The following is a 23,132-nucleotide window of genomic DNA, read 5'->3' as shown; positions in this document are numbered from 1 at the left end:
CTCACTACGTGAGAAACGTTTTAGCCTCACTCGTATCTGATAGGATCACATCATTTGTTGCTTATTTACTAGGTTTTTGGTCCTATCAACTAACATTCTTTAAACTTAAAAACTGTGACATACATATGCAGTTTGAAGAAGAATGAAAAGAGTCTTGTGCCATCTTCTAGCTGAAAAACAGGCAATTACTGAAACCTCTGCTCCCCAAACTCCAGAGGTAATTTCTATCCTGAATTTGTGTAGACAATTTCTTCACAGGCAACTAATTTTTGAAGTTCTGCTGGTGTGATTCCAAGGTAAATAACCAGACCGTCACGTGGTCAACCTATCCCTATAAATTCCTTCCGCCTCAACCCTCCCAAACCACATCATTCTCGTCCATCCTGCGAAGCCCCATTCGAGATTCACCTTCTAGGACTCTTCCAAGACCCTTCAGTCTACAGTAGTTTTCTTTTAAAAAACTAATCAGAGCCCTTATTCATTCAGGTCCCTCACCAAGCCGGTTGAGCTCTCTAATCCAGCCCCAGCCCAGGGTGCTTGTGAAGAAGAATCAGAGCAGTGTCTCATATCCCATGCAAACACTGATCAAGAGTCCTTTCGGAGGGACTAGCCATACTCAGGACCTGCATTTTACCTGCTATGAAAGGCCAATAAGAGGAATATAGAGAACATGGGTATAATACTATCTAGAATATAGAGAACATGGGTATAATACTATAGAGAACATGGGTATAATACTATCTAGAGACCAAACAAGGACGTCCCAAATTCTCAACACTTTCATTCTAACTAGGATATAGCCTGAGCAGAAATTAAGCCATTCATTCATTCATTCATTCATTCAGCAAAGAGTACGCATCTGTTATACCAAGTCTCTCTGCAAGGTGGTGGAGATAGAGCAGTAAGTGAGGCAGACCTAATGCATGGTCCTTACCAAGATGAGGAGGAAAGCAGGTAAAATGGGTAGTTCTAGTTAAGTGCTACAATTGGGGAACTACAGGAATATATAATAGGGGTAATCAATCCAGACTTCTGGGGAGAATGATAGGGAAGACTTCCTGGAGAAGGAAATGCTAAGCTGAGACCTGAACAAGGGCTAAGTGTTGGACAGGTGAGGGTGAACAGCACCTGTGAGAGGCCCCAAAGCAAGAGGGACCACAGTGGGTGAGGGGCTGGCAGCTGAATAAGACTGAAGCTTTCAGTGCTGGGGGAAGGTGGCAGGAGGTGAGGAAGGAGGGGTGAGGAGGAGGCACAGCAGGAAGGATCTTGTAAGCCTTGCTTAGGTATTTGGACGCTATCCTGATGGTTTTAATCAGGGAAGTGGCATGATCACATCTGCAGCTTCACCCTTTGGCTGCAAGAGAGAAAGCACTGGGGGAGGGCAAAAGGGGTGTTGGAATAGGCCAAGCAAGAGATCGCAGGGCCTGGAGCAGTGGCAAAGGAGACAGAGAGCTGGGAGCAGATATCAAAGACCCAACTACAGACTGGATATGACAGCAGAGAGTGGGAAAGGACACCCATGCTGAGCTGCTCACAGGGTCAGAAGACACAGTGAGTTTGCAGGTAGGAGGCAGCTGAGATCAGATCCGGGCAAGGTCAATTTCTGTGGACATTCAGGAGAAGATGTCTAAAAGGCAACGAGACATAAGGCCTAGGGCCCCCCAGGGTCCACAGAGTGGATCTGAACTTGGGAATCATCAGCACGAGGATGGAAACTGACTCCAGGAAAAAGGATACACAAGTGCAAGGGTAGATGTGAGTAGGTGCTTCCCCAGGTGACCAGACCTTTCCAGATATTTCAATTCCTCTGACTCTACGAGACCAAAGAAAGACAAGGTGCAAAGTGGTACCTGAGATGAAGGGGAGACTGATAAATTCTGGGCACGTCCGTGTCTACCCATACACACCTGAATGGGGGTGACAGGCCACCTTTCCAGCCAGGTGTGAGGCACAATGCTACCCCTATGCACTTGGTGCTCCCTCTTCCTTCCTTCCCTCAGTTCACCAAACATCCTCTGAGTGCTTACTGTTTTCTGACTGGAGTGGGGCCTGGATGCTGAAGGAAACATGATGACAGGTAAGACGGGAAAAACTAGATTTTAATGAAGTTTATAATCTAGTAGGGGAAGAGGGCTAAAGATACCTGTGACTGGGAAATAAGCAGAATCACTAGGTGCAAAAGAAGTCTGCAACCAAGGGCTCTAGAGACTCGGGAGGAGGGAGAAATAACACCAGGTGTCTTGCAGAGAACAGGCATTTGATAAAGTGTGTGCTGAACACGAGAACTGGGGGGAATGAGGTAATGATGGCCCTGAGATGGGCCTGGGAGGATGGGCAGGAAAGGTGCAATCACAGACAGAGGGAAGATAAGATCGGAGATGAGATGGCTGGTGTGTAGAGAGCAAGAAATCATTTGCTCAGCGGGCGAGTAATGGAGGGGTGGGCTGACGGGGCTGTAGGCAGTCATACCCCTCAGTTTTAGGCGACTTCCAGGGAAGGTGAGTCAAAGCCTCCTTGCTGGGCTATGGGAAGAGGAGGGAGGGGGTCTCTGGTAAGGTCATTTCACACAAAGGCTCTGGGAAGTAGGGACCTAGCCCCAGCATTTTGGGGGTGTAGAAACTAAGGCTCAGGGATTCAATCATTTCCCCAGAGGCTCACAGCTGTCAAGCATGGAGGTAAGACCTGAATCCAGGATTTCTGAGTCCAAAGATATACCCTTTCTAGGAGAGTACCTGGGAATCAACCTGAAATTGGGCTGAGGGAGCCTGATGTAACACACCCTGGCCTTCCCCTCTGCCTCTTGATGCCTTTTTGGTCTTATTCTGTGTCATTGTCCCTAGACTCAGCAAAACAATTTCTTTAAGTATAAGGCACTGCATATCCTTTTGGATATAGGCAGGGTATACGGTAATACTTATCTAATAAAGAAACGTGTGATAAGCTGTAGCTGAGGCCTCTCAGAATTCTCTTGCTGATCTAGGTCTGGCCTGACCTGCACTGGGGCTAGGACAATCATCTTTTCTAAAACCAACCTTACCCTGCTCTTTCATTCTGCTCTGCTGAGTGGACATAGGTCTTTCTTGAGAGGGACAAAAGCACGAGGACTTCCGTGTGCCTGTACCAAGTCTCAAGCTGGGAATGCTGATTTAAAAACTCTAAGTGACCAATTAGAACCTGCTGGGTGGAAGATGTCCTCATTATCTGAGTTCCCCTTACTCATCATGAAGCCCAGAGGACCGTGCCACCCAGAACACCTCTTCAGGACCACTGGACTGCACATCCCAAATGTTGGGTGTTGGGAGGGAGAGGCTGGGCCTGCAATATGGCCAATGCAACAGCAAAGGCCCCAGGGAACTATGTTCATTGCAAATCACTGGAATGTGAAATTAGCAAATTCATGGACTGGGAAAAAAATGGAATTAAGTCTGAGTTTTAATTGGAACAAAGACCCACAGTCTTCCTTCCATCTTACTGCCCTGAAACAGAAACAGCTGACTGGTTAATAATACCTCGTTAGCGTCCTATGGCTTGCCGTATTGCCTTGCTATACGGACTGTACATCTGACCAAGAGGAAGTAGGTACTTCAGTTGCCTCCCAGATACCAAAGTAGGACAAACTCCAGTGATAGAATGTCAGGACAATGGAGCAGTTTCCAGGGGTCTCAGACCACTCCTTTTTTTGGGAGATAAGGATTTGTTTATTTTTGGGGGGGGGGCATCTCTAGCAGAGATGACAAAAAAGTATCACCCAGGGCTGCTGTGAATGGTTTATGCAGATAGTGTATTGTTCAAGGGCATCCCATCCTAGGGGGTGCCAAACATATCATAGACATCAGAGATCGATTGTTTATAATGATTTTCCAGCAGATGTATTTTGTTCCATAAAAACATCAATATATTATGAAAATATTTCAAAAGAAGGATGTGGAAGAGCTTGAGAAAGGATACTTCTTCGTGATTTGCCTGAAGGCAACATATGTGCTAGTGATGGCCCTGGGGTCATCTCATGTACCAACCATGACTGAGAGGCAGTGGCTGCTTCTAGAGAGGATTCTGACATCATACTTGGGCTCATCAGGATGGATTATTAATATCTGCCTTGGGTATAATAGGGGCAATGGCACTCAAGCTACAAATTTGTTATCCCTGACTTCTAAGGTCCATCAACAACAACAACATTTTAATCACTTTACATGTGTTAATTGACTTGACATTTGTCATTTTCTTCTGGAAATGCACCCAATATTTAATTCAGCCTCTAGGAAAAGACCATCCTTTGAAAAACTACTAATTTAGTGGACATAGCTTTTTTCCCCAGATATACTGAGATCATTGACATATAATACTGTGTAAGTTTAAGGTGTATGACATGATGATTGATACCCGTATATACCTGCTAAATGACTGCCGCGATAGGTTAGTTGATACATTCTTCACCTCACACAACTGCCATCTTTGTTCTTATTGTTGCGGTGAGAACATTTAAGATTTACTCTCTTAGCATCTTTCAAGTATACAATACAGTGCTGTTAAATACAGTCACCGTGCAATGTGTTGGATATATTTTTAAAACTGTCACTCTAGCCCCTTTCTTTCTGGCTATTTTTGAAAAAATAGAAGATGCAGATACATTTTTGTTTATAAAATGAAAAATGTATAACCCCATCATCCAGGGGTCATCACTGATAACCTTTTGGGGCTTATCCTGCCAGGTCTTTCCATGCATAAAACATTTAAGCATATATTTTAAATAAGAATGGAATATAAAATATTATTCTTCTGTAATCTATTTCTACCACTTAGTGTATACTATCAACATCTTACCAAGCACAGTACAGAGTTTCTACTTCAATGTTTTTCTTTGGTTTGTTTTTGTTTTTGCCTGGGGATCTTTTAGTTCCCCCACACCCTTTCCTGAGTGATATTCCTACTCCTCAAAACTATTTGATGGACTTCCCTGGTGGCGCAGTGGTTAAGAATCCACCTGCTAGTGCAGGGCACATGGGTTCGAGCCCTGGTCCGGGAAGATCCCACATGCCGCGGAGCAGCTAAGTCCATGCGCCACAACTACTGAGCCTGTGCTCTAGCGCCCGCGAGCCACAACTACTGAGCCCATGTGCCATAACTACTGAAGCCCGCGCTCCTAGAGCCCGTGCTCCGCAACAAGAGAAGCCACTGCAATGAGAAGACTGTGCACCACAATGAAGAGTAGCTTCCCGCTTGCCACAACTAGAGCAAGCCCGCGCGTGGCAATGAAGACTCAATGCAGCCAAAAATAAATAAATAAAAATTTAAAAAAAACACAACTATTTGATAAATGAATACCCACTAATGAACTGGCTTGCACAGCATTATCTTTCTCCCAGTCTCAGCAGACTTTGTATTTTAGCGGGGCTTCTAAAGATCAGATAACATTTCAAATCAACAAATTAAGTCTCTAATAGGAGAATTTCATATACTGTGATAGAAAGCAGAAGAGATGCTTTTGTTTTGGGGGTGCTCTTGGTGCCCCTTGAATTATAATGCCAAAGGGGTAAATGTGAGCAAGCAATAGGGTAGAAGCCAAGGATAGTAAGATTCAGCCTTGGTCCTGGTGCAGATCTTCAGGGTACCTCAGATTCCTTATCTCTAGTCTGACCTTCAAAGTCGGCCGTGTGCTTGATGTAGCTGGATCTTGCAGCCAGGGAGAGAGTGCTAATAAAAGATGGAGTCGGAGGAGAAGGTACAGCTGAATAATCTGGGCCTCACAGGCCAAAGTTGGGAGTTAGAATTTTAAGTACAATGACAGTAGAAATTAACAAAACATTATACACCAACTATACTCGAATGAAATAAATTAAAAGAAAAGATTTTTAAGTACAATGAGAAGCCACCTGTCAGTTTTAAGCTGGAGAGTTGCATGATCTGATTTACAATGGTATGAAGATCCTTTTTGCTGCTACATGGGCAAATCAGCTCTGTCTTTTATCCCCTAATGCTTTACCTACTAGTAAATTCCACCCAGAGCAAGAATGGAAAGGCAGTGACCCTCAAAGAAGCTGGATGGAAACATGTCTCTTAAGTTGAGCACAGGGAGAAGGCATTACTGTTTTCTTTTCTCTCAAAGACCTAGAAGCAGAGGGAAAGTCTCCCTACCACGGGCCCCTGGGAGGAGGGCAGCCGACAGTGGTGTCCTGCGTGCTCTCCCAGCGGTGCTCACAAATCCGAGTGGCCTCTTTCTAATTTGGGCTGGCCAGCTTCCCCAGCTTTGGCTTTCTATGATCCTGAACTGCTATTTCCTGCTCACAAATCAAACAGATGGGCAGCATGAGACTCGTGGCTGAGTTCAGCACTAGCAGATGTCTCTATAAATTAAAAAAATGAGGTCAGAAGTAGCTCTGGGGCATATGTTACCAAGAGTAAGTCCCACCAACTAGCACAAGTAGCTGAAAAAAAAACCAAAAGCCCTCATAACTTTTCTTCCTCTTTATATATCATGTGACCCTTTTTCGTCTTAACTTTCCAGATTCCATGATTCAGTTTCCTTCACATACCCCTCAAGTTTGTGTTATGAAAAATGTTAGACATACAAAATATTTGAAAGAACAATGAACATCCTTATACTCTTGATGTAGAGTCCCAATGAACATTTTGCCATATCTGCTTTGACTCTCTCTGATTTACTGAATCATCTGAAAGTAAGTTGAAGCCATTGCATCACTCAGCCTTAAATACTTCAGCATGCAATTCCTGAAAACAAGGACATCCGCCTACGTAACCTCAATATTATGATCACCTACATTAAGAAGTTCTTGATATCATATAACATACTAACATTTCCTGGTTGCTCTTAAGCTGTTTCTTTTATAGCCTTTTTCGGGGGGATCTAGGATCCAACCATGATGAGTTTTCTAAAGTGTGAAGACGAAGCAATTTCTCTACCAAAAAGTATTCCAGTGATTCCCTCGTTTGGGAACTGCTGCGTGCTCCTGCTTCAGTACACAGGGTCCTCCCTGGGAGGAGCTAATGGGTGACAACTGCTACACTTACCAAGTGCCACTTACTATTACTATTGCTTAGGACAACCCCTAACATATTACGATTCTGAGAGTAGTAGTCGTTACATGATTAGTAAGAGCTAAAATTGCTCTCTGTCAACAGAGCAAGTAAACATGAAGAGATTTTGAAGTCAGGATGCAAAAATACTGTATTGTAAGGAACCCACATAAAAATTCAAGGGGTGAGTATTTTATTTTTGTATTGCTTTCAGTCTTACAATTTTCCTTTTGAATCTTACTTAATTTAAAACTGATGAACTGTTAGGGATTTCCATGAAATACCACAAAACTTCATGTTCCCAACTCACTCACCCTAGGGGGCTAACTGGGCATTTGACTTCTCTTGGTTAACAGATAACCATAAAGATTCAGGATACATATTTAAAAAAACAGGGTCGGTGTGATCCTATGCGTGTCAGATTCCTATAGAACAGCATTAGGCTCTACCTTTAGGCTCTGTTTCTGGGTGAATGACTACATACCAGTTTTAGCTGATTTCCTAAGGGGAATCATCAAACTATTCTCAAAACAGTATTTTCTTAAATAACATTCTGAGTCTTGAGGCAACAAAGACAATAACGCTAACACTTCTTTTTTTTTTTCTTGTCTCTGTCAAGTGAGCATGGAGAAACGAGCTGGAAAACTGGAGGTGGGGCACCCCACAGGAATCCCCACCCTGGCTTTCCCGCAGGAAGGGGGTGGCGGGGGACAGGGCCTGACCAGAGAGCCCAGCGGTCTAAACATTCCCTTATATGGATGCACATAGATGTCAGTGTCAGTGTTTCCTTCGTACTGATGTTAAGCCCCAAGGATACAGGGCATGTGGAACAGCCATGAAATGAGGCTTCCCACATCCACCACGACCCTCCTTTGCACAGAAAGTACGAGCTGCAGCTTCCAGCCCCTCAGTGGGGACTCCAGGTGCAGTGGAAAGTTCACTTGAGGCATTCTCCGTCTGTTCCTGCTCCGTGGGCCCCTCACTTCCAGGAGCTCTCTGTAGCCCTGGCTGAATAAATCAGTAATTTAATTTCGTGTGTGTGTGTGTGTGTGTGTGTGTGTGGTCTTTCCCCACTGATCTGTGCCTCACTTGAATAACGCTATATATTACTTACTATGTCTCACCTCCACCCCCCTGCCCTGAATTGTCAAGGGGAAAATGAATTATTATTCTGGATCAGAATCATGTCTGGTCAACTAGGAAAGATCTACAGCCAAGAAACTGACCTCGAAAGTAGCTTTTCCTTCCCTCAAATGCATGTCAATGTCATCCAAGGTTGGCATTTTCCAAAGGGTGGGAAATGTGGGTACAGTGCAATGGAATTTCATAATACTGAGTCACAGCGATAACATTTTTTCCTTTTCAGTTTCCTATTAATCTTTCTCACAAGTTTAATGAGAAAGTCTCCACTTGGAACCAGCATGTTTTACTACTTCTGTAACATTTGCTGATCTCTGTTTTTAACAGAGAGAGAGAGAGAGAGAGAGTGCAGACCTCAAGCTCAGGGCCTAGGCACACAGCAACAGGAATTATATTATCGTGTTTTGTTTTGATGGAATTTATTATTCTGGTTGCTTTCTAATGACAGCAAGAGAATACTTTTTTTTTTAAATGGAAGTGATATGAAGTTTCCTTTTAAAATAAGTTTAAGGTAAAAAGTTACTTTAAATACAAATAGGACCAGTGGTCTGCAGGTATGGCAAGAATTGTGACGACAACACGTCAACGACTAAGCTTTGGCAATACTAGTTCAGAAGACGCCTTCTAGAACAGGGGCTCTCCACCCTGGCTGCACATTACAATCAAATGTGGAGCTTTTAGGCATTTCAGCCAGGGCCCCACTGGCGAAAATTTTGTTTTCCTTGGAGTGGGATGGGGCTCAGACATCAGGATATTTTAGGAGTCTGAGTGATTTTAATGAGACCATTACACTACCTCCTGGGTGTTTGAAGATCTGTAACACTTAGTAGAGCAAACTGTACCAAACGACCCCCGAACCCTCAGCTTCTAGGCATTCTATCCACTGGGGTCTCGTCATAGAAGAGTCATCAATACAGAAGTGAGTAACCAAGGCTCTGATTTTGTGGCAACTACCGCCAAGGTTAATGACATCAGCATAGCATATTCCAAGGACGAATCAAGGGTGGCTTTGGACGAAGGTGACTGACCGCCTCTGTCGCCCATTGAATGGCGGTATCTTGAAGATTTTAGAGGACCAACAGGCATGTCTCTCTCTACTCATCATCTAGGACGGAGATGACATGTTCCTGCCCCCATTCATTGAGACTATAATTAATGAGCTCTGTATTTGGGGCTGAGGATGCAAAAAGGACCCTCACCTGGGAAATCTTTCCTATCACCCCCACCCCTCCTCTGTGTTCCACAGATCAGCGCTTGTTTGATGCCACTTTTCACTCGGTTGTTCTGAAATAGGCTGGTCACTCTCCAAACTTTTTTGACCACACACTTTCATTAGTAAAATCTGAGCAAACACCTCAACTAGCACGTATTTATTTGACCAACTCTAGACGGCTGCCACTGTCGAGCGCTGTGTTAATAAACAGGAGGGCTGAATTTATTTCCTGTTTTTTTAGTAAGTAAATAGTTAAAGGCCCTGAGATCATCCTGCCCAAGCCCCGGAGGGCTGGCCCTCCATATTGAAAGACAGAGGGTGTAGACGGTGAACAGTGCCGTCCGGGAAGTGACAGTGTCCAGTGATCGGTGAGCCCCGGAGTCCCACACACTGCCTGGCCTGTTGGGGGTCTCAGTCATGTCTGAAGAACCAAAGACTCTTACCGACAGACCATTTTTGCCAGGAATCTGATGTGCTGATGTACCTAACAGGTGTGTTTCCCAGATTATGACAGGTCTGAAAGGATGTAAATATATTTAAAAACTGTAAAGCCACGGAAAGGAAAGGTATTACTGGGAGTCAAGATGCCTCCTTCCCACCAATCCTGGCTCGTTTCCAATTGAGAAAAACACTGGGTTCTGGGTTTGGGCTGGAGGAACCACTCATACAGTCAGGCCGAGGGGAGCCACTTGATGGTGCCTGGGTGTGGGGACAGAATTCGTGTTCTGTGTAACTGGGGGCATCTTTTCTCAGGGTGAGGAGCAAAATAACCCTGGATCAAGTATAGGTGGAATATGGAGTGAGAGTCTGAGGTGGGTGGTAGAGGGTGGGCTTTTGCTTTAACTTCCCATGTGTCAGGGAGTGTGAACATTTGTTAAGCGTGGGAGTATTTCCTCTTAAGGGAAAAAAAAGCAATAAAGGCTTACTGCACTAAATTCGTACAATAATTTAGAGTGCAGAGTAAAAGTAGAAGATTCCTAACCCCTGTCCGTCCCTGCCTCCCTCAGACCCCACAGAGGTAATCACTCTTCTCAGCTTGGTGACTGTTACTTTTCCAACTAAACAAAGTAAAACACACACACACACATATATGTATGTATACGTGGAAAATTAGTATGTTGGCACGTAAACACACTGGAATGTGAACAGTGGTTATCTTGGTGCGGCACTGTGCTTTTTGTTTTCTTCTTTCTGCACCTCTCTGTTTTCTGGCCACGAATTTATTTCACTGATGCAATAAGAAAAGCAAAATGAAAGAAAAGGGACTATAAAGTGGAAGCAGGAGATAGAGGGGTCAGACATGGAGCTGGAACTGAAACAAAAATAGAAACAAAAGCCAACAGAGCAATCTGCAAAGCTCAGGAGAGCAGCTCTCTGGCCCTGAGTATGTGAATCGTGTGGATCTTGGGTTCTTGTCTCAACTCCTGCACTAGCTGAGTAGCTGTAGCTCTGAGAAGGTTATCTCCCTCTCCGGGACTCAGTTTCCTATCTGCTAAATGTGGAACTGGGATTGCACCAGATCAGTGGTACTCAACGGGGGAGGTTTTGTCCTCCAAAGGAATGTTAGGCAATATCTGGAGACATTTTTGGTTATCATAACTGGGGAGGTACTACTGGTATCTATGGGGCAGAGCCCAGAGATGCTGTTCAGCACCTTGCCACGCGCAGGACACGCCCCACCACTACGGAGTACCTGGCCCCAAATGTCAGTGGTGTTGATGTAGAGACACCCGCCCTGGATGGCCTCTGACAGCTCTCCCACATCTGACCAGCATTCAGTTCTGTGAGTTTGGGCCTGAACAGTCCTCACGTCCTGTAAAGATAAGTCATGCTCTCATGACCGACCACTATAACCATGGCTCACTCTGCTATAAGGAGGAGAAAATAAATAAACAACAGGCCCCAAAGCAGGGAACATTCTCAAGTCCTGCGTGGGAGGCCCTGCAGACGGAAGGGCTGTCTCCGCAGGGACTCAGGCCCTCCCTCGCTCCCATGAACGAACAGGGCCCTCTCCTGGTGTGTGCTGGCATAACGAACAATGCGCTGATGGCTCGAAAACCACATAAAATCTGAACAAAAACTTGGTGATTGTGGAATATTTCCCTTATGATTTCTCAGGGTAAAAGATACTAGAGGAAATTCTAGTCATTAGGAACAGAGTTTCCTTTAAAAACACAACGGCCTTATAAATAGATATCTAACAAATATGGTCCATTTCAGATTCGATTCAACAAGTATCTATTAAAAGCCTGCCATGACCGGCCCTTTGTGGACACTTGATAAATGACAGACACAGCACTACCACTGTGCACAGTGGGGAGAAACAGGGCTTTTCAATCAGTCGTGTGGAGACAACTTGGAAAGAAATGAAATTGAATTTCTACCTCTCACTCAACACAAACATCAATTCCAGGTGAATAATAGACTTAAAGGTCTGTTACACCTGGAAAGGCTGAACTCTAAAACTCTTAGAAGATAACATATCTTCATGACTTAAGAGTAGGGGACACTTGTTTGAACAAGTCACAAGAGCATCAGTCATACAGGAAAAAGAAAAGGTAAATACAATAAACCTTAAGAACTTCTGCTCATCAGAAGACATGCCACAGAAATATATTCGTAATACATGTATCTATACTATATAAATCATGTCTACCAATCAATAAGGAAAAGATAACTCAGTAATAAATAGGCAAAAATATTGAACAACATTTCACAAGAGAGGCTGTCCAAATGGGAATGCCATATGGAAAGAAGCTCAGCATCATTCAAGCTCAAGCTCAGTCATCAGGGAAATCAAAACCAGAGTGAGATATCGCAACATATCCACCAGAACGGCTACGATTGAAAAGACAGACAAATCCAACCGGTCATGAGGATGTGAAGAAAAAACACTCTCATGCATTGCTGAATGGGAGTATATACTGGTACAAACACCTCGTAGAGCTGTTTGGTAGTATCTACTGAAGCTAAACATATGTCTACACATCGATCCAGCCAATCCACTACTAGGTATTTACCCAACAAAAATGAGAGCATACATCCACCAAAAGAAATGTATAAGAACATTCATAGTATCTTTATTCATAATGGTATCAAGCTGTAAACAATCCAAACATCCATCCACAGTAAAATGGATGATTCAACTAGTCTATGCAGTGAGAATACTGCATACTCCATACGCAGTTGACCCTTGAACACATGGGTTTGAACTGTGTGGGTCCACTTATTCATGGATATTTTTCAATAGTAAACACTGCATTACTACAAGGCCCGTGGCTGGTTGAATCTGCAGATTGGAACCAGGGATATGGAACGGCAGATATGGAGGGCCGACTGTAAAGTTACACACAGATTTCCGGCTATGCAGAGGGTAGGCACCTCTAACCCCCATGTTGTTCAAGGGTCAACTGTATTACTGTACGCCTGTTAGGCCTTCATTAAAAACACCAAGCAAACAAACAACCCATCCCATAGGTATATACATGTTTTTCGGTACTGATATTGCACCCTGAATTTTTTATAAGCACCGAACTTAAAGAAGAAAATATATCTTTGTCCAGACAATCAATCTTTTCAATTTATATTCTCTCCATCCAGAAATCAATGATATATTAATAATCTGTTAAAAAAAAAAAAGGCAAGCCACAGAGTAAGAGAAGAAGGTATTTGTAGCATATATACTGATATGGAACCCACAACAGGACAGAACCCTGCAAACATTAGAAAAAGACAACACGAATGGGCAAAAGGCTTCTTACTTTGTACTTCACAGAGTCCTTCCAGTTTTTCCGAAACTATGATATACTACTCATATTTTTAAAATTAATTTTTAGTTCAATGATAATCATGAACTTATTTCCCTTGTAAAAAATTCGACATTCCAGATAAGGCAAAAGTCCCTGTTGACCTCTAATCCTAGTTCCCTCCCTGATACCTAGAGAAAAATGACTGAATTATTTGGGATGATTTTCCTAGATTTTTTTTCCAATGCGGGATTATTTTGTGAGCTTTGTTTATTTTACTTTATGGCATCATAATGTGCGTCTTGTCTTGGAACTCACTTTTCTTCCACTCAATATTATGTCTTTCACCATTTTCTATGTTGTATGTGCAAAAACACTTTCATATTTTATTCTTTTTGACTGTTACACAGTCCTCCAGAGCACAGATGTTCCAGTTTAAATCGCCCGGCCTCTACAGACATATATTAAGAGTATCTCCTTCCTCTCTCCCTCCCCTCTTCCTTTCGTTTCTTATTAGTCCTCCTATTTAATGAGAACAATCAACATGTCATTTGAATATTTAATTCCAGCTTCATAAATTAAAAAGCTCCTGCCTCATTCTAATCTTGGAAAGCACTGTCTTAGCTTGGGAATTTCCCCAGATGTCTAAGTAGAAAGCAGAGCGCACAACTTCGGGAAGCCCTGATTCTCTCTATGTCCCCTCCCCACCCCCATCCCCCCAAGGACTGGGATCAGTACCAGAAACCTTCGCTTTTGTTCCTTCACCTCTGTTGCTGATGTGCTGTGTGACCTCAGGCAAGTTGCGCCCTCTCTGGTTCTCCACTTCCTCACTTATGCATAGAGGGGGTTGGGACATATATACTGTTGGAGTCTCTCTCAGCTCTGAACGTCTTTGATGTGAGTGTCCTGTTGTCCTCCGCGGTATACGCAACTGACCACCCAGGCAGGGATGCCTGAGACAGAATTTTCCTTTCCTTGTAGCCTCTTGGGGTCTACACAGGGGAAGCTAACTGATGCTCCTCATGAAAGGCGGTGCTGACGGGAGACACTAGGAACTGAGGCCTCAGGGACCCGCCCTCCCCCACCTCCATGTCTCCTGGTGCTCCTCTTCCCGTGGCCTTGAGCCATTTCGCCTATGTATCTTATCCCTGTGACTTCTGATGGCTACGTTGCCATAGCAACCAGGCCCACTGAACCATGTTAAAAACCTGTTAGCGCGAAGAGGAACACTTAGCTGTCTCGAGAGTCCATCTAAAGGGGCACAGAGAGGCTATTACTCCCCACAGAAGAAGAGCAAATCAGGCTGTGTTTCAGAGACCGTCAGGTGGGAAGGGTCTGAGAGAGCAGCTGGTCCACATCCCTGGCCGCAGAGATGGGGATGCCGAGGTGTGCCCTGAGCTGGCTCGCCGCAGCTCTCTCGGTTCGAGGCAGGAACCCTCTTGGGCTCTTATTCTGAGATCTTGCTCTTACTGCTTCCTTCCCACCTCTCTCTACCTTTGTTCCACCTTCTTCCAAATTCCTTCCCTTTCCTGCCCTTCTCCCTGTGCCTCCTGCCTCCAAGACGACCCCTGGACTGAACAACTACAAACAGCCTTGCCCTTCACTCACCTTCCAGCTGCTTCTTCTCCCAACAGGTAAAGGGCCTTTACAAAAGTAAATCAGAGTCCCCACTCTCCATCTCACAGCATCCTAAGGTTTCCCGCGGGGCCCACGCAGCCCAGGACTGAGGCCACCCACCTCTCCCACCTCAGCCCCCACCTGGGCGACATCACCTCTTCACTGCAGCTCACTCCAGGGTTCTCTCCATTCCTGAAAGACCTCAAGCTCCATCCTCTCCAAAAACAACACAGCCTTCCTGGCACCCGTGGCTCTCTATCTGTCCTGTTTCTCTGTTTATTCTTTCACAGCACGTACCATCTGCATTCATGTCTCTGGTTGTTTACTGCTTCAGTCGCCTCCCGCTCCAGAATAAAAACGGTAATAATTTGTCTCTCTTATTCATGGCCACTTACGCACCACTTAGGACTGCACCTGGCAGCGAGCAGGCTCTCGATACCCTTTTGCTGAATGTGTGTGCAGACAGAGGAAGGCAGGAATGGACGCTGAAAGATGCTCCTGCCACGTCCTGAAGATCACGCAACACCCCTCTGCATTACCTTCCACTGCGCCGGCTGTACCAGTCACCCTGCGCCTGGAGGGCTGGGCCCACCTGTGGACGCCTTACGGGACCAGAGCAAAGCGGAGAGCGCTGGGAGTGTGTGGAGAACGCAGCCTCTGTGAATAAGCCATGAGGGCTGGCCCGGTGGAAAAGAGAGCGCTGGTTGTGTGTGGTCCCGAGAGGTGGAAGCACAGGCACTTGTGCTTTTGCCCATGACGATAACTCCGACCAATTAGTTGGTTCTTACTGTACTCACTTTACATGCCTTATCTCCTTTCAGCCTTTAAACTGCGCTGCAGGGTAGAATCACTGTCTTCCATCACAACAAAAGGAGACAACACTACAAGCCCTTCCCTTAGCCTGAAACAGCTGTCTCTAGTTCTCCACCAGGCCAATTCCTGGTCATCTCCTCAGAGAAGTCCTCCCTCACCCTCAAGACCACACCAGGTTTTAGGTTCCCATCGGACCGGACCTGGCACTCATCCCTTGCAGCACTTGCTGGGACAGTAAACACACTGTTTCTGTGTAAACACTCGTTCAGTGCAGGTCTGCCCTACACCATCCAGGACACGAGGCGGGGCCCGGCTACCGCTGCATCCCCCAGTGCAGTGCCCAGACTGTGGCAGCCAGGAGTTACCATGTGTCTAGGGAGTGAATGGAAAACCCAGGCTCCGATGGACCGCTGAGGCCCTGCCGCTAGCGGAGGGGGTCTGGGATGGAACCCAGGCCTGTCTGACTCCAGGGCCTGCTTCCCCCCAGTGTCCGAATGGTCGGAGAGTGGTCTCAGTGGAATGGAGAGGAGCGTGTGCCCGCCCTGGAAGAGCACAGAACTAAGCTGCAGGGCTCCTGGGCGGGGTACGCTAGAGGGGCCTCGGGCATCTGTTGAGGTTGGGGTGGGGTGGGGGGGTCCCTTCCAGCCTGGAGACGTGCCAATCCCTCGGGGTTCAGGACTCACCAGAGCTTGCTCGATAAGCAGGCAGAACAGGATGGCGTTCCCCACCTCCCTCAGGCTCTGGAACACGTCGGTTTTGAGCTCTGCGTACTCGATGATGTCCTTCAGCTGGTGGTGGAAGAACTCCAGGATCCCTGGGAGATGCAGGGGGCTGGTCAGCTGGAGGTTCGTGCTAATCACTCCCTGCAGGATCTCATGTAATACTCGTAACGACACCACGGACTAGGCACAGCTACCCCCATTTTCAAATGAGGCTCAGAGAGGGTAAGTGGCATGTCCACACCCACACAGCTACGCGGCGCAGCTAGGAACGAAAACTAGAGCTTTCGGCCCCAGCCCGTTCCTACTCTGATTCACACTGACCCAGTGCCGGACATCTTGGTATTCAGAAAAAACCCCTGGTGCCAAACTCATAGTCTCCACCTTTCCCCACCCCTCAGGCCCTAAATTCAGTCCATGTGCCTTCACTATTAGGAAAGGAAAGACTTATTTCTCTGCCCAGAGGTTGAGTGCCAAAAACTCCTATTTCCTGACTTACCTTAGAAATGTCACTTTATGCCACACCTGGGGCACCGGCCTCTTTCAGATAGACACATGGAGGAAGGAATGTAGACGTGCTGAGCTAAGGAAGACCTTTACAGCTATACCTCGCTGTTCATGATTTAACTGTTCTCTCACCTGTGGACCTCTTCCAGCTTCCGGGCAGTGCTGTGAAGCAGGCCCAGTGGGCATCAATTACTTTCACTGATGGAAGAGGATACTATTACTCAAGGGGATTAAAAATGGTCCAAGGTGATTTAGTGGCAGAGGTAGGGTGCAGACCCAGTGCTCTGACAGCTTGCTGCCGTGTTAGAGAAGCAAATACTTCAAGGTAGATGGCCAGACTCTCCTTCCACAGTGGGATGGGTCTGGACTATTTTCCTATCACCACACCCCGCCCCTGGTTCTCCTGGTCACCAACCTGGGGAGCCGTACTCATGCCGGGGCAGGCGGCATATCTTGGGCATGACCTCGATCAGTGTTTTCACATATTGGAGAATGGTCCCTTGGAGCTGACAAAAGAAGGGTACAAGATGAGTGAAATATAATCCACCGCTGCTGCATATGTGTATCTTGGGGCTGAACGCTGGGCTACTGGGGCATATGGAGGTTCTGTTGAGACCCGTGGGTAAGTGCTATGGACTGAATATTTGTATTCCCCCCAAATTCATATGTTGAAACCCTAATCCCCAGTGTGATGGTATTTGGAGATGGGGCCTTTGGGAAGAAATTAGGTCACGAGGGTGGAGCCCCCATGACGGGATTAATGCCCTTATAAGAAGAGAGGGGAGAGAGAGACACCTCTCTCGCTCTGCCATGTGAGGACACAGGAGAAGCCAGCTGGCTGTGAAGTAGGAGGACGGTCCTCACATGTTGCCACTGTGATCTTGGACTTCCAGCCTCCAGAACTGTGGACAATAAACATTTGTCGGTGAAGCCAAATGGTATATTTGTCACAGCAGCCCGAGCTGCCTAAGATAGTACAGCACTGCTCCCTGAGAGGCAGGCTGTCTCCTAAAGGTGGGGGGCAGCCCCCTTGCCCTTTGTAAGGAAACATGGGCCTTTGTAAGACAGGAAAGGGAATGCTCTCAGTGTTACCTTGGGCTTGCAGACTTCAAGGAGGGCAATTTCTAGGCATGGGATCCCTCCTGGGGTTGGAGTACTTACGTGAGATCCAAACTAAGATCTAAAATGAAATGGGGCCAGGGAGCTATGAAGACTGAGACGATATCTAACTTAAGCGTGGAAAATTCATGGCACCTTCATCCCTCCTGTGTCCCAGGCAGACATCTTTAATCAATTACCACATCTTCCTTCTTAAATTTAGCTTCACAACCTGGAACAACCCCTGGTTATACACAGCTGCTACCAGAGGACTGGAGTTAAGAGGTGAATCCTGTTTGCTATTCCTGACATGGATATGCATGAATCTATTTCTCTTTTGTCATCTCAAAGTTTTAAGAAAATTTGTTGAAATGTTTCAGCCTTGCTGCAGCAGTGTCCTGGGGAATTAAATGAAGGTTCAGATGGCCATACTTGGGGTGGACATAGAATGGTGGCAAAGGTCTATGGAATTCCCTCGAGGCCAGTGGAGTATTGGTAGCGCCAGTCATCAAGAAATTCCAAGGGGGAGAAGCGTGTTGATTTATTAGAGATGTCTGCCATGGGCATGGGAGGGAAAATGGTAGCACATGTGTCATGGATTTGTCATGCTCAAATTAGATAATGCAGCACAGGAGATGGGTATGAGCAGTCATTAGTAGGCCCTAAAGTCAAAATCAAGATTGCTGAGTTCAGTTAGTAAGTACTAGGAGTGAGCTCAGCATCTGAAAAGGAGAGTCAAAGCCACAGGTCAGAAGATGCACTGAAATGTTACAGAGTGATAGGTAAGAGGAATCAGGGGATAAGGGCAAAGGATTCCCTGGGTGATTCCTACAGACAGAGCTGAAGAGCCTGTGACTTGATTTTCCAGGCCAGGTAAAAAGTGAAAGCAAGCCTCATTCCTCTCAACCCTACTGGCCCATCCCAGGCCCCCTTCCTTACCAAGCTCTTGACGATCTTCAGCAGTTCCTCCATGACCACAGCGATGCCCTGGTAACCCAGGAGTCTGCAGATGGTCTTGAAATGAGGGGGTCCCACGAAGTTCCTATAGGAGCTGTAGATGTGGCTGTAGGCAATGTTGAGAGGCTGGAAAACAGAGAATGTGGCCAAGTCAGTGGCGGAGAACTGTGAGTCCTGGCAGGAGGTGTTTCAATCATACAAAGGATAGAAACTTGATATGCTTGTTCTCTCACTGGGGACCCCTAAGAATAAATACATTTTGCAAGCTGCTCATAGAGAACGGTGGTCAGTGACCACAGGATCGAGCGAAGGTCATCAGATGGGGCAGCAGTTCCCTAACAAGAGGACAAAGGGCCTCCAGGTAAATATGTTTTTAATAGGACTCATGCTACCCACAACTGTCCACACTCAAACCAGGACTTTCACAATTGAGCCATGAGATGAGGGTAAAACAAATGATTTCTTTTCTCTAGGGGGGCATTTTCAGTACTAGGAACTGGCTGGAAAGACCATGTGAGAACTCAACAGCTGATTCAACATTGCCTTCTTTCTACTCTGAGGCGCCTCTATCTATCACAGGAAGGCGTCTTGGGAACCAAGAGGCCTGGGAGGCAGGAGACCTCTGCTGAGTGCATGGGAAAATCACGTTGGCTTTTTGAGCCTCAGTTTCTTCACCTGTGAAATAAGGGGGTTGGATTACAACAGTAGTTCTGTAGCTTTTCGATTAGCAATTAAAAAAAAAAAGATGCCACGGAAACAAGTACATGAAACAGACAGAAGCAGAGCTGCTCTGATTGGGTGCTAGTTGGGGGCCACCTTCATTGTCCTCTGGACCCCATGAGACGCCATCGCTGAATTAGTGGAATCTCTTTTAAGATCTTTCTGTCTGAGAATACAGGGCCAAAATAAAGGGCTCTGAATTGGTCTCACCTAGCTGGTGATACACTAAGGTTATCACTGACTTTGTTTTGAAATGCTGCCACTTATGGAGCACCTCATGCCAGGCTTCATGATGCCCTCCGAGTGCATTTTCATTTAATCCACACAACCAATGTATGTGATCCGTGATCCAAACAATTCTTGGCCCTATTTCACAGATGAGGGAACTGAGGCTCAGGGTGGTAAGTAGCTTATGCAAGGTCACACAGTTCATAGGTAACTAAGCCCTGATCTGAACCCAGGTGGGTGTGATTCTAAAGGCCATTTTCTTAACCTCTACCTACAATGGTGAACTTTGGAAGCTGAATTATTACGTAAACCATAATCTTTTTTTTTTTAAGAAAAAACTTCACTTCTAACCTTAGTTCTGAGTATAGTTTTCCTATCGGGAATTGTAAAAATCTTGTACACAGAACATGCAAATATGGAAAGACCACATCTGATATTCTATTAGCTGAAATTCTCTATAAGCTGGCTAATTAGAAATCCTACATGAATTAAATAGGAACTGTAATGATGCTTTTGGAGTTCTGCAAGATTCTCAACTCTGGAGCCATCAAGGGAAGATTTAATTATGTTCAGTCTAGGTTTTGCCTTAAGTACGTTTTACTATACACGAATTATTCTAAACTTTACAAAACAAGCATCACAATTATAGTACCCTTGAATAACGAGGATACACGAGGAACACAATTAGAGTGCCCACTAATAACAAGAATTCGTGAGGAATCAGAACACCCACTCATCCAGCAGGTTGAATAACAGTTCTCTTGGTAAGCTAATGCCTATATATGGGGAGGCTTGGAATGTGAGAAAGCAGCGTTCTGCACTCAACACTGGTGTGCCGTCACAGCAAAATTTTGCCTGAGCCTGGGGGAGGGATACCTTGCAGGTAGTTACTAAAGATTTCTAAATGGTATGGGGCAGCAGTGGTTTATGTAAGGAGGGAAAATATAACTGATTAAAAGCATGATGTTCACTGAGCTGATGGGCAGCAAATCCTGGAGTATATGAATTGTTGAGTTTGATTTAGTCAACCATGGGGCCAGCCCATGTAATTTTCTGTGTATGGAGCAAACCATTTCACTGTCTCTGTAACAGGCCACCCTGCCAAACAGGGCGGGGACCAGGGAGAGGTGAGTGAGGTGGCACTAGGGCACACATGGTACAAGGTGCTCAACCTCCCAAGTGAGTGCATCTTAGTTCTGGCCCTGTAATCAAAGGCCCACTCTGTAGTCTCCTGTTATATAAAACAAACACCAGATACACCATGGCTTACCTCTGGTGGGGGAAGGAGAGTGACCAGAAAGGGGCATGAGAGAACTTTCTAGATGATGGGAATGCCCTACATGTTGACTGGGTTCTTGACTACACACATGTATACATTTTTCAAAATTCATGAAAGTATATGTACACTTAAGATCTGTGCATGTTATTGACCGAATGGTTGTGTCCCTCCCAAATTCTTATGTTGAAATCTTAACCCTTATTGTGATGGTATTAGGAGGTGGGATCTTTGGGAGGTAATTAAGTCATGAGGGTGGAGTACTCATCAATAGGATTAGTGCCCTTGTAGGAAGACACATGAGAGAGCTCTACGTCTCTCTTTTCTCCATCATGTGGGATATGATGAGAAGAAGGCTGTCTGCAAACCAGGAAGTAGGCTCTCAACAGACACTGGATCTGCTGGCACCTCGATCCTGGACTTTCCACCCTCTAGAACTGCGAGAAACCACTGCTGTTTAAGCCACCTAGTTACTGTATTCTTGTTATAGCAGCCTGAACTAGGACAGTGCATTTTATTGCTTATGATTATACCTCGATAACAAAAGTAAATTAAAAAGCCCACTGGGCTATATCATAGCCTAATTTACTTCCCAACATTTGCATTCAAAGATTAAAAAACATGATTTGAGTTTCTTCCCAAAGAGGGCTGCAGCTTAAGCCTGCACAGGCATGTGAGAAGGATGGCTGGGCTGTGCCCACAGCCCGAGGGGCCCCTCATGGACTCACCCCCCAAGAGAGCTGCCTCCTCACTCCCCACCCACACCAGGTGCTGCAGCCTCTCCTCTGAACCCAGTAAAGCTCTGGGCATGTTCAGTCTTCTTTCAAATACCCTGTGAAAGGAACTTTTGAGCAGCAGGGAGCTTTCAATGGATATCCCTGGAGGGAACAAAAAGCAATCAGCTACTTTTTTCCCCCTGTATGATTCTCTGACTTATTTTCTTGCTTTGTCTGAGTCCAGAGTTATTTACTGGGGTGGGCACACCTGATTTCAAATTCCAGTTCCATCAGTTTACTAGCTAGATGATCTCGAGCAAATTGCTTAAACTCTCTTAGCGTTGGTCTTCCCTAAGTAAAGATAATAATACCAACTCCTGTAGGGTTGTTGGAGGTTTAAATGAGATGACATACATACGGCACTTAGCATGGTGCCTGACACGCTGGAAGCACCCACTGAAATAACAGCCCTCATACTCCTTCGTTTTGGTAATTTGGTAAGTAAAGACTCTGAAAATACAGCTTCCTGGTCAAATTTCCCCCAGCAGCTTTGGCTATAGTCATGATTCTCTGAATGTGGAGAGTACATCTGTGGGGTACAATTTCATACAACACGGTGTATCCTACACAGTGATGTGATAGAGGGCAGAGCTGAGACCAGCTGACGGAACATACCCAAAAATGCAGATTTTGCTCAATATTTAGAACTTTATAAAAATAGAAGCTGTCCAACAACAGACTGTGCTGGGTAAGGACAGAGACACATGACATAGGGGTGTTAGAAGGGAGCCCTGCCTGGGACAGAGGGTTGGAATGGATGTGTTTTTAACTCCCCTCTGAGGTGCAAGCTCCAGTGTGGTCCTCCAGGCGCTCATCCTTCTCAGCAGTCTTCTTAACCCGCACTCCCACCCAAGGAGTTTCTAATATAAGTCTCCCTTAGCACTTCCTGGCAAGCACAAATAAAAATATATTTGGGTAGGTGGAAACTGTTCAGCAGCTCTCCCCAGTTCTAGGCAGAGAAGAAGAATTGTGGAATTGCTGTATCACACACAGGGCTTTAAAAAAAAAACCCCTTACAGACCCGCTCAATGCACATAGGAGGCCTCTTGTTGACATTCCTCCATCAGTTTTGGATTCTGGTCTGGACCATTCAGGCCTCAGTTGATGGCCCAAGCTCAGGAAGGACCAGCATGAAATGAGCAGAATTCAAATCCTCCTTCTAAGTGAGCAAGCTCCCCTTATTCCCCAACTCCCCCTGCCCAAAACACACCACACCCATGCAGGAGGAAACACATACACATGCTGGAAAGTACATGCACACACACCCACGCAGGGCACCCATCTGAC

General features: G+C 45.7%; 1 protein-coding gene across 8 annotated transcripts in view; it reads right to left on the bottom strand.

The window, feature by feature from the left end:
• The window catches only part of CYFIP2 (cytoplasmic FMR1 interacting protein 2), a 130,917-nt gene that overhangs the window by 21,533 nt on the left and 86,252 nt on the right, over positions 1 to 23,132 (bottom strand). For all 8 annotated transcript variants that reach the window (XM_057540560.1, XM_057540557.1, XM_057540556.1 and 5 more), the window contains 3 exons: positions 18,828 to 18,971; positions 17,206 to 17,296; positions 16,248 to 16,378 (listed from right to left, as the gene is read on the bottom strand). In XM_057540560.1, coding sequence (XP_057396543.1) covers positions 16,248 to 16,378; positions 17,206 to 17,296; positions 18,828 to 18,971 — 366 coding nt within the window. The remainder of the gene's footprint in view (positions 1 to 16,247; positions 16,379 to 17,205; positions 17,297 to 18,827; positions 18,972 to 23,132) is intronic.

This window comes from Balaenoptera acutorostrata, chromosome 2 (genome assembly GCF_949987535.1).
Source record: "Balaenoptera acutorostrata chromosome 2, mBalAcu1.1, whole genome shotgun sequence".
Lineage (NCBI taxonomy): Eukaryota > Metazoa > Chordata > Mammalia > Artiodactyla > Balaenopteridae > Balaenoptera > Balaenoptera acutorostrata.
This window is presented reverse-complemented; position numbering and strand designations above follow the sequence as displayed.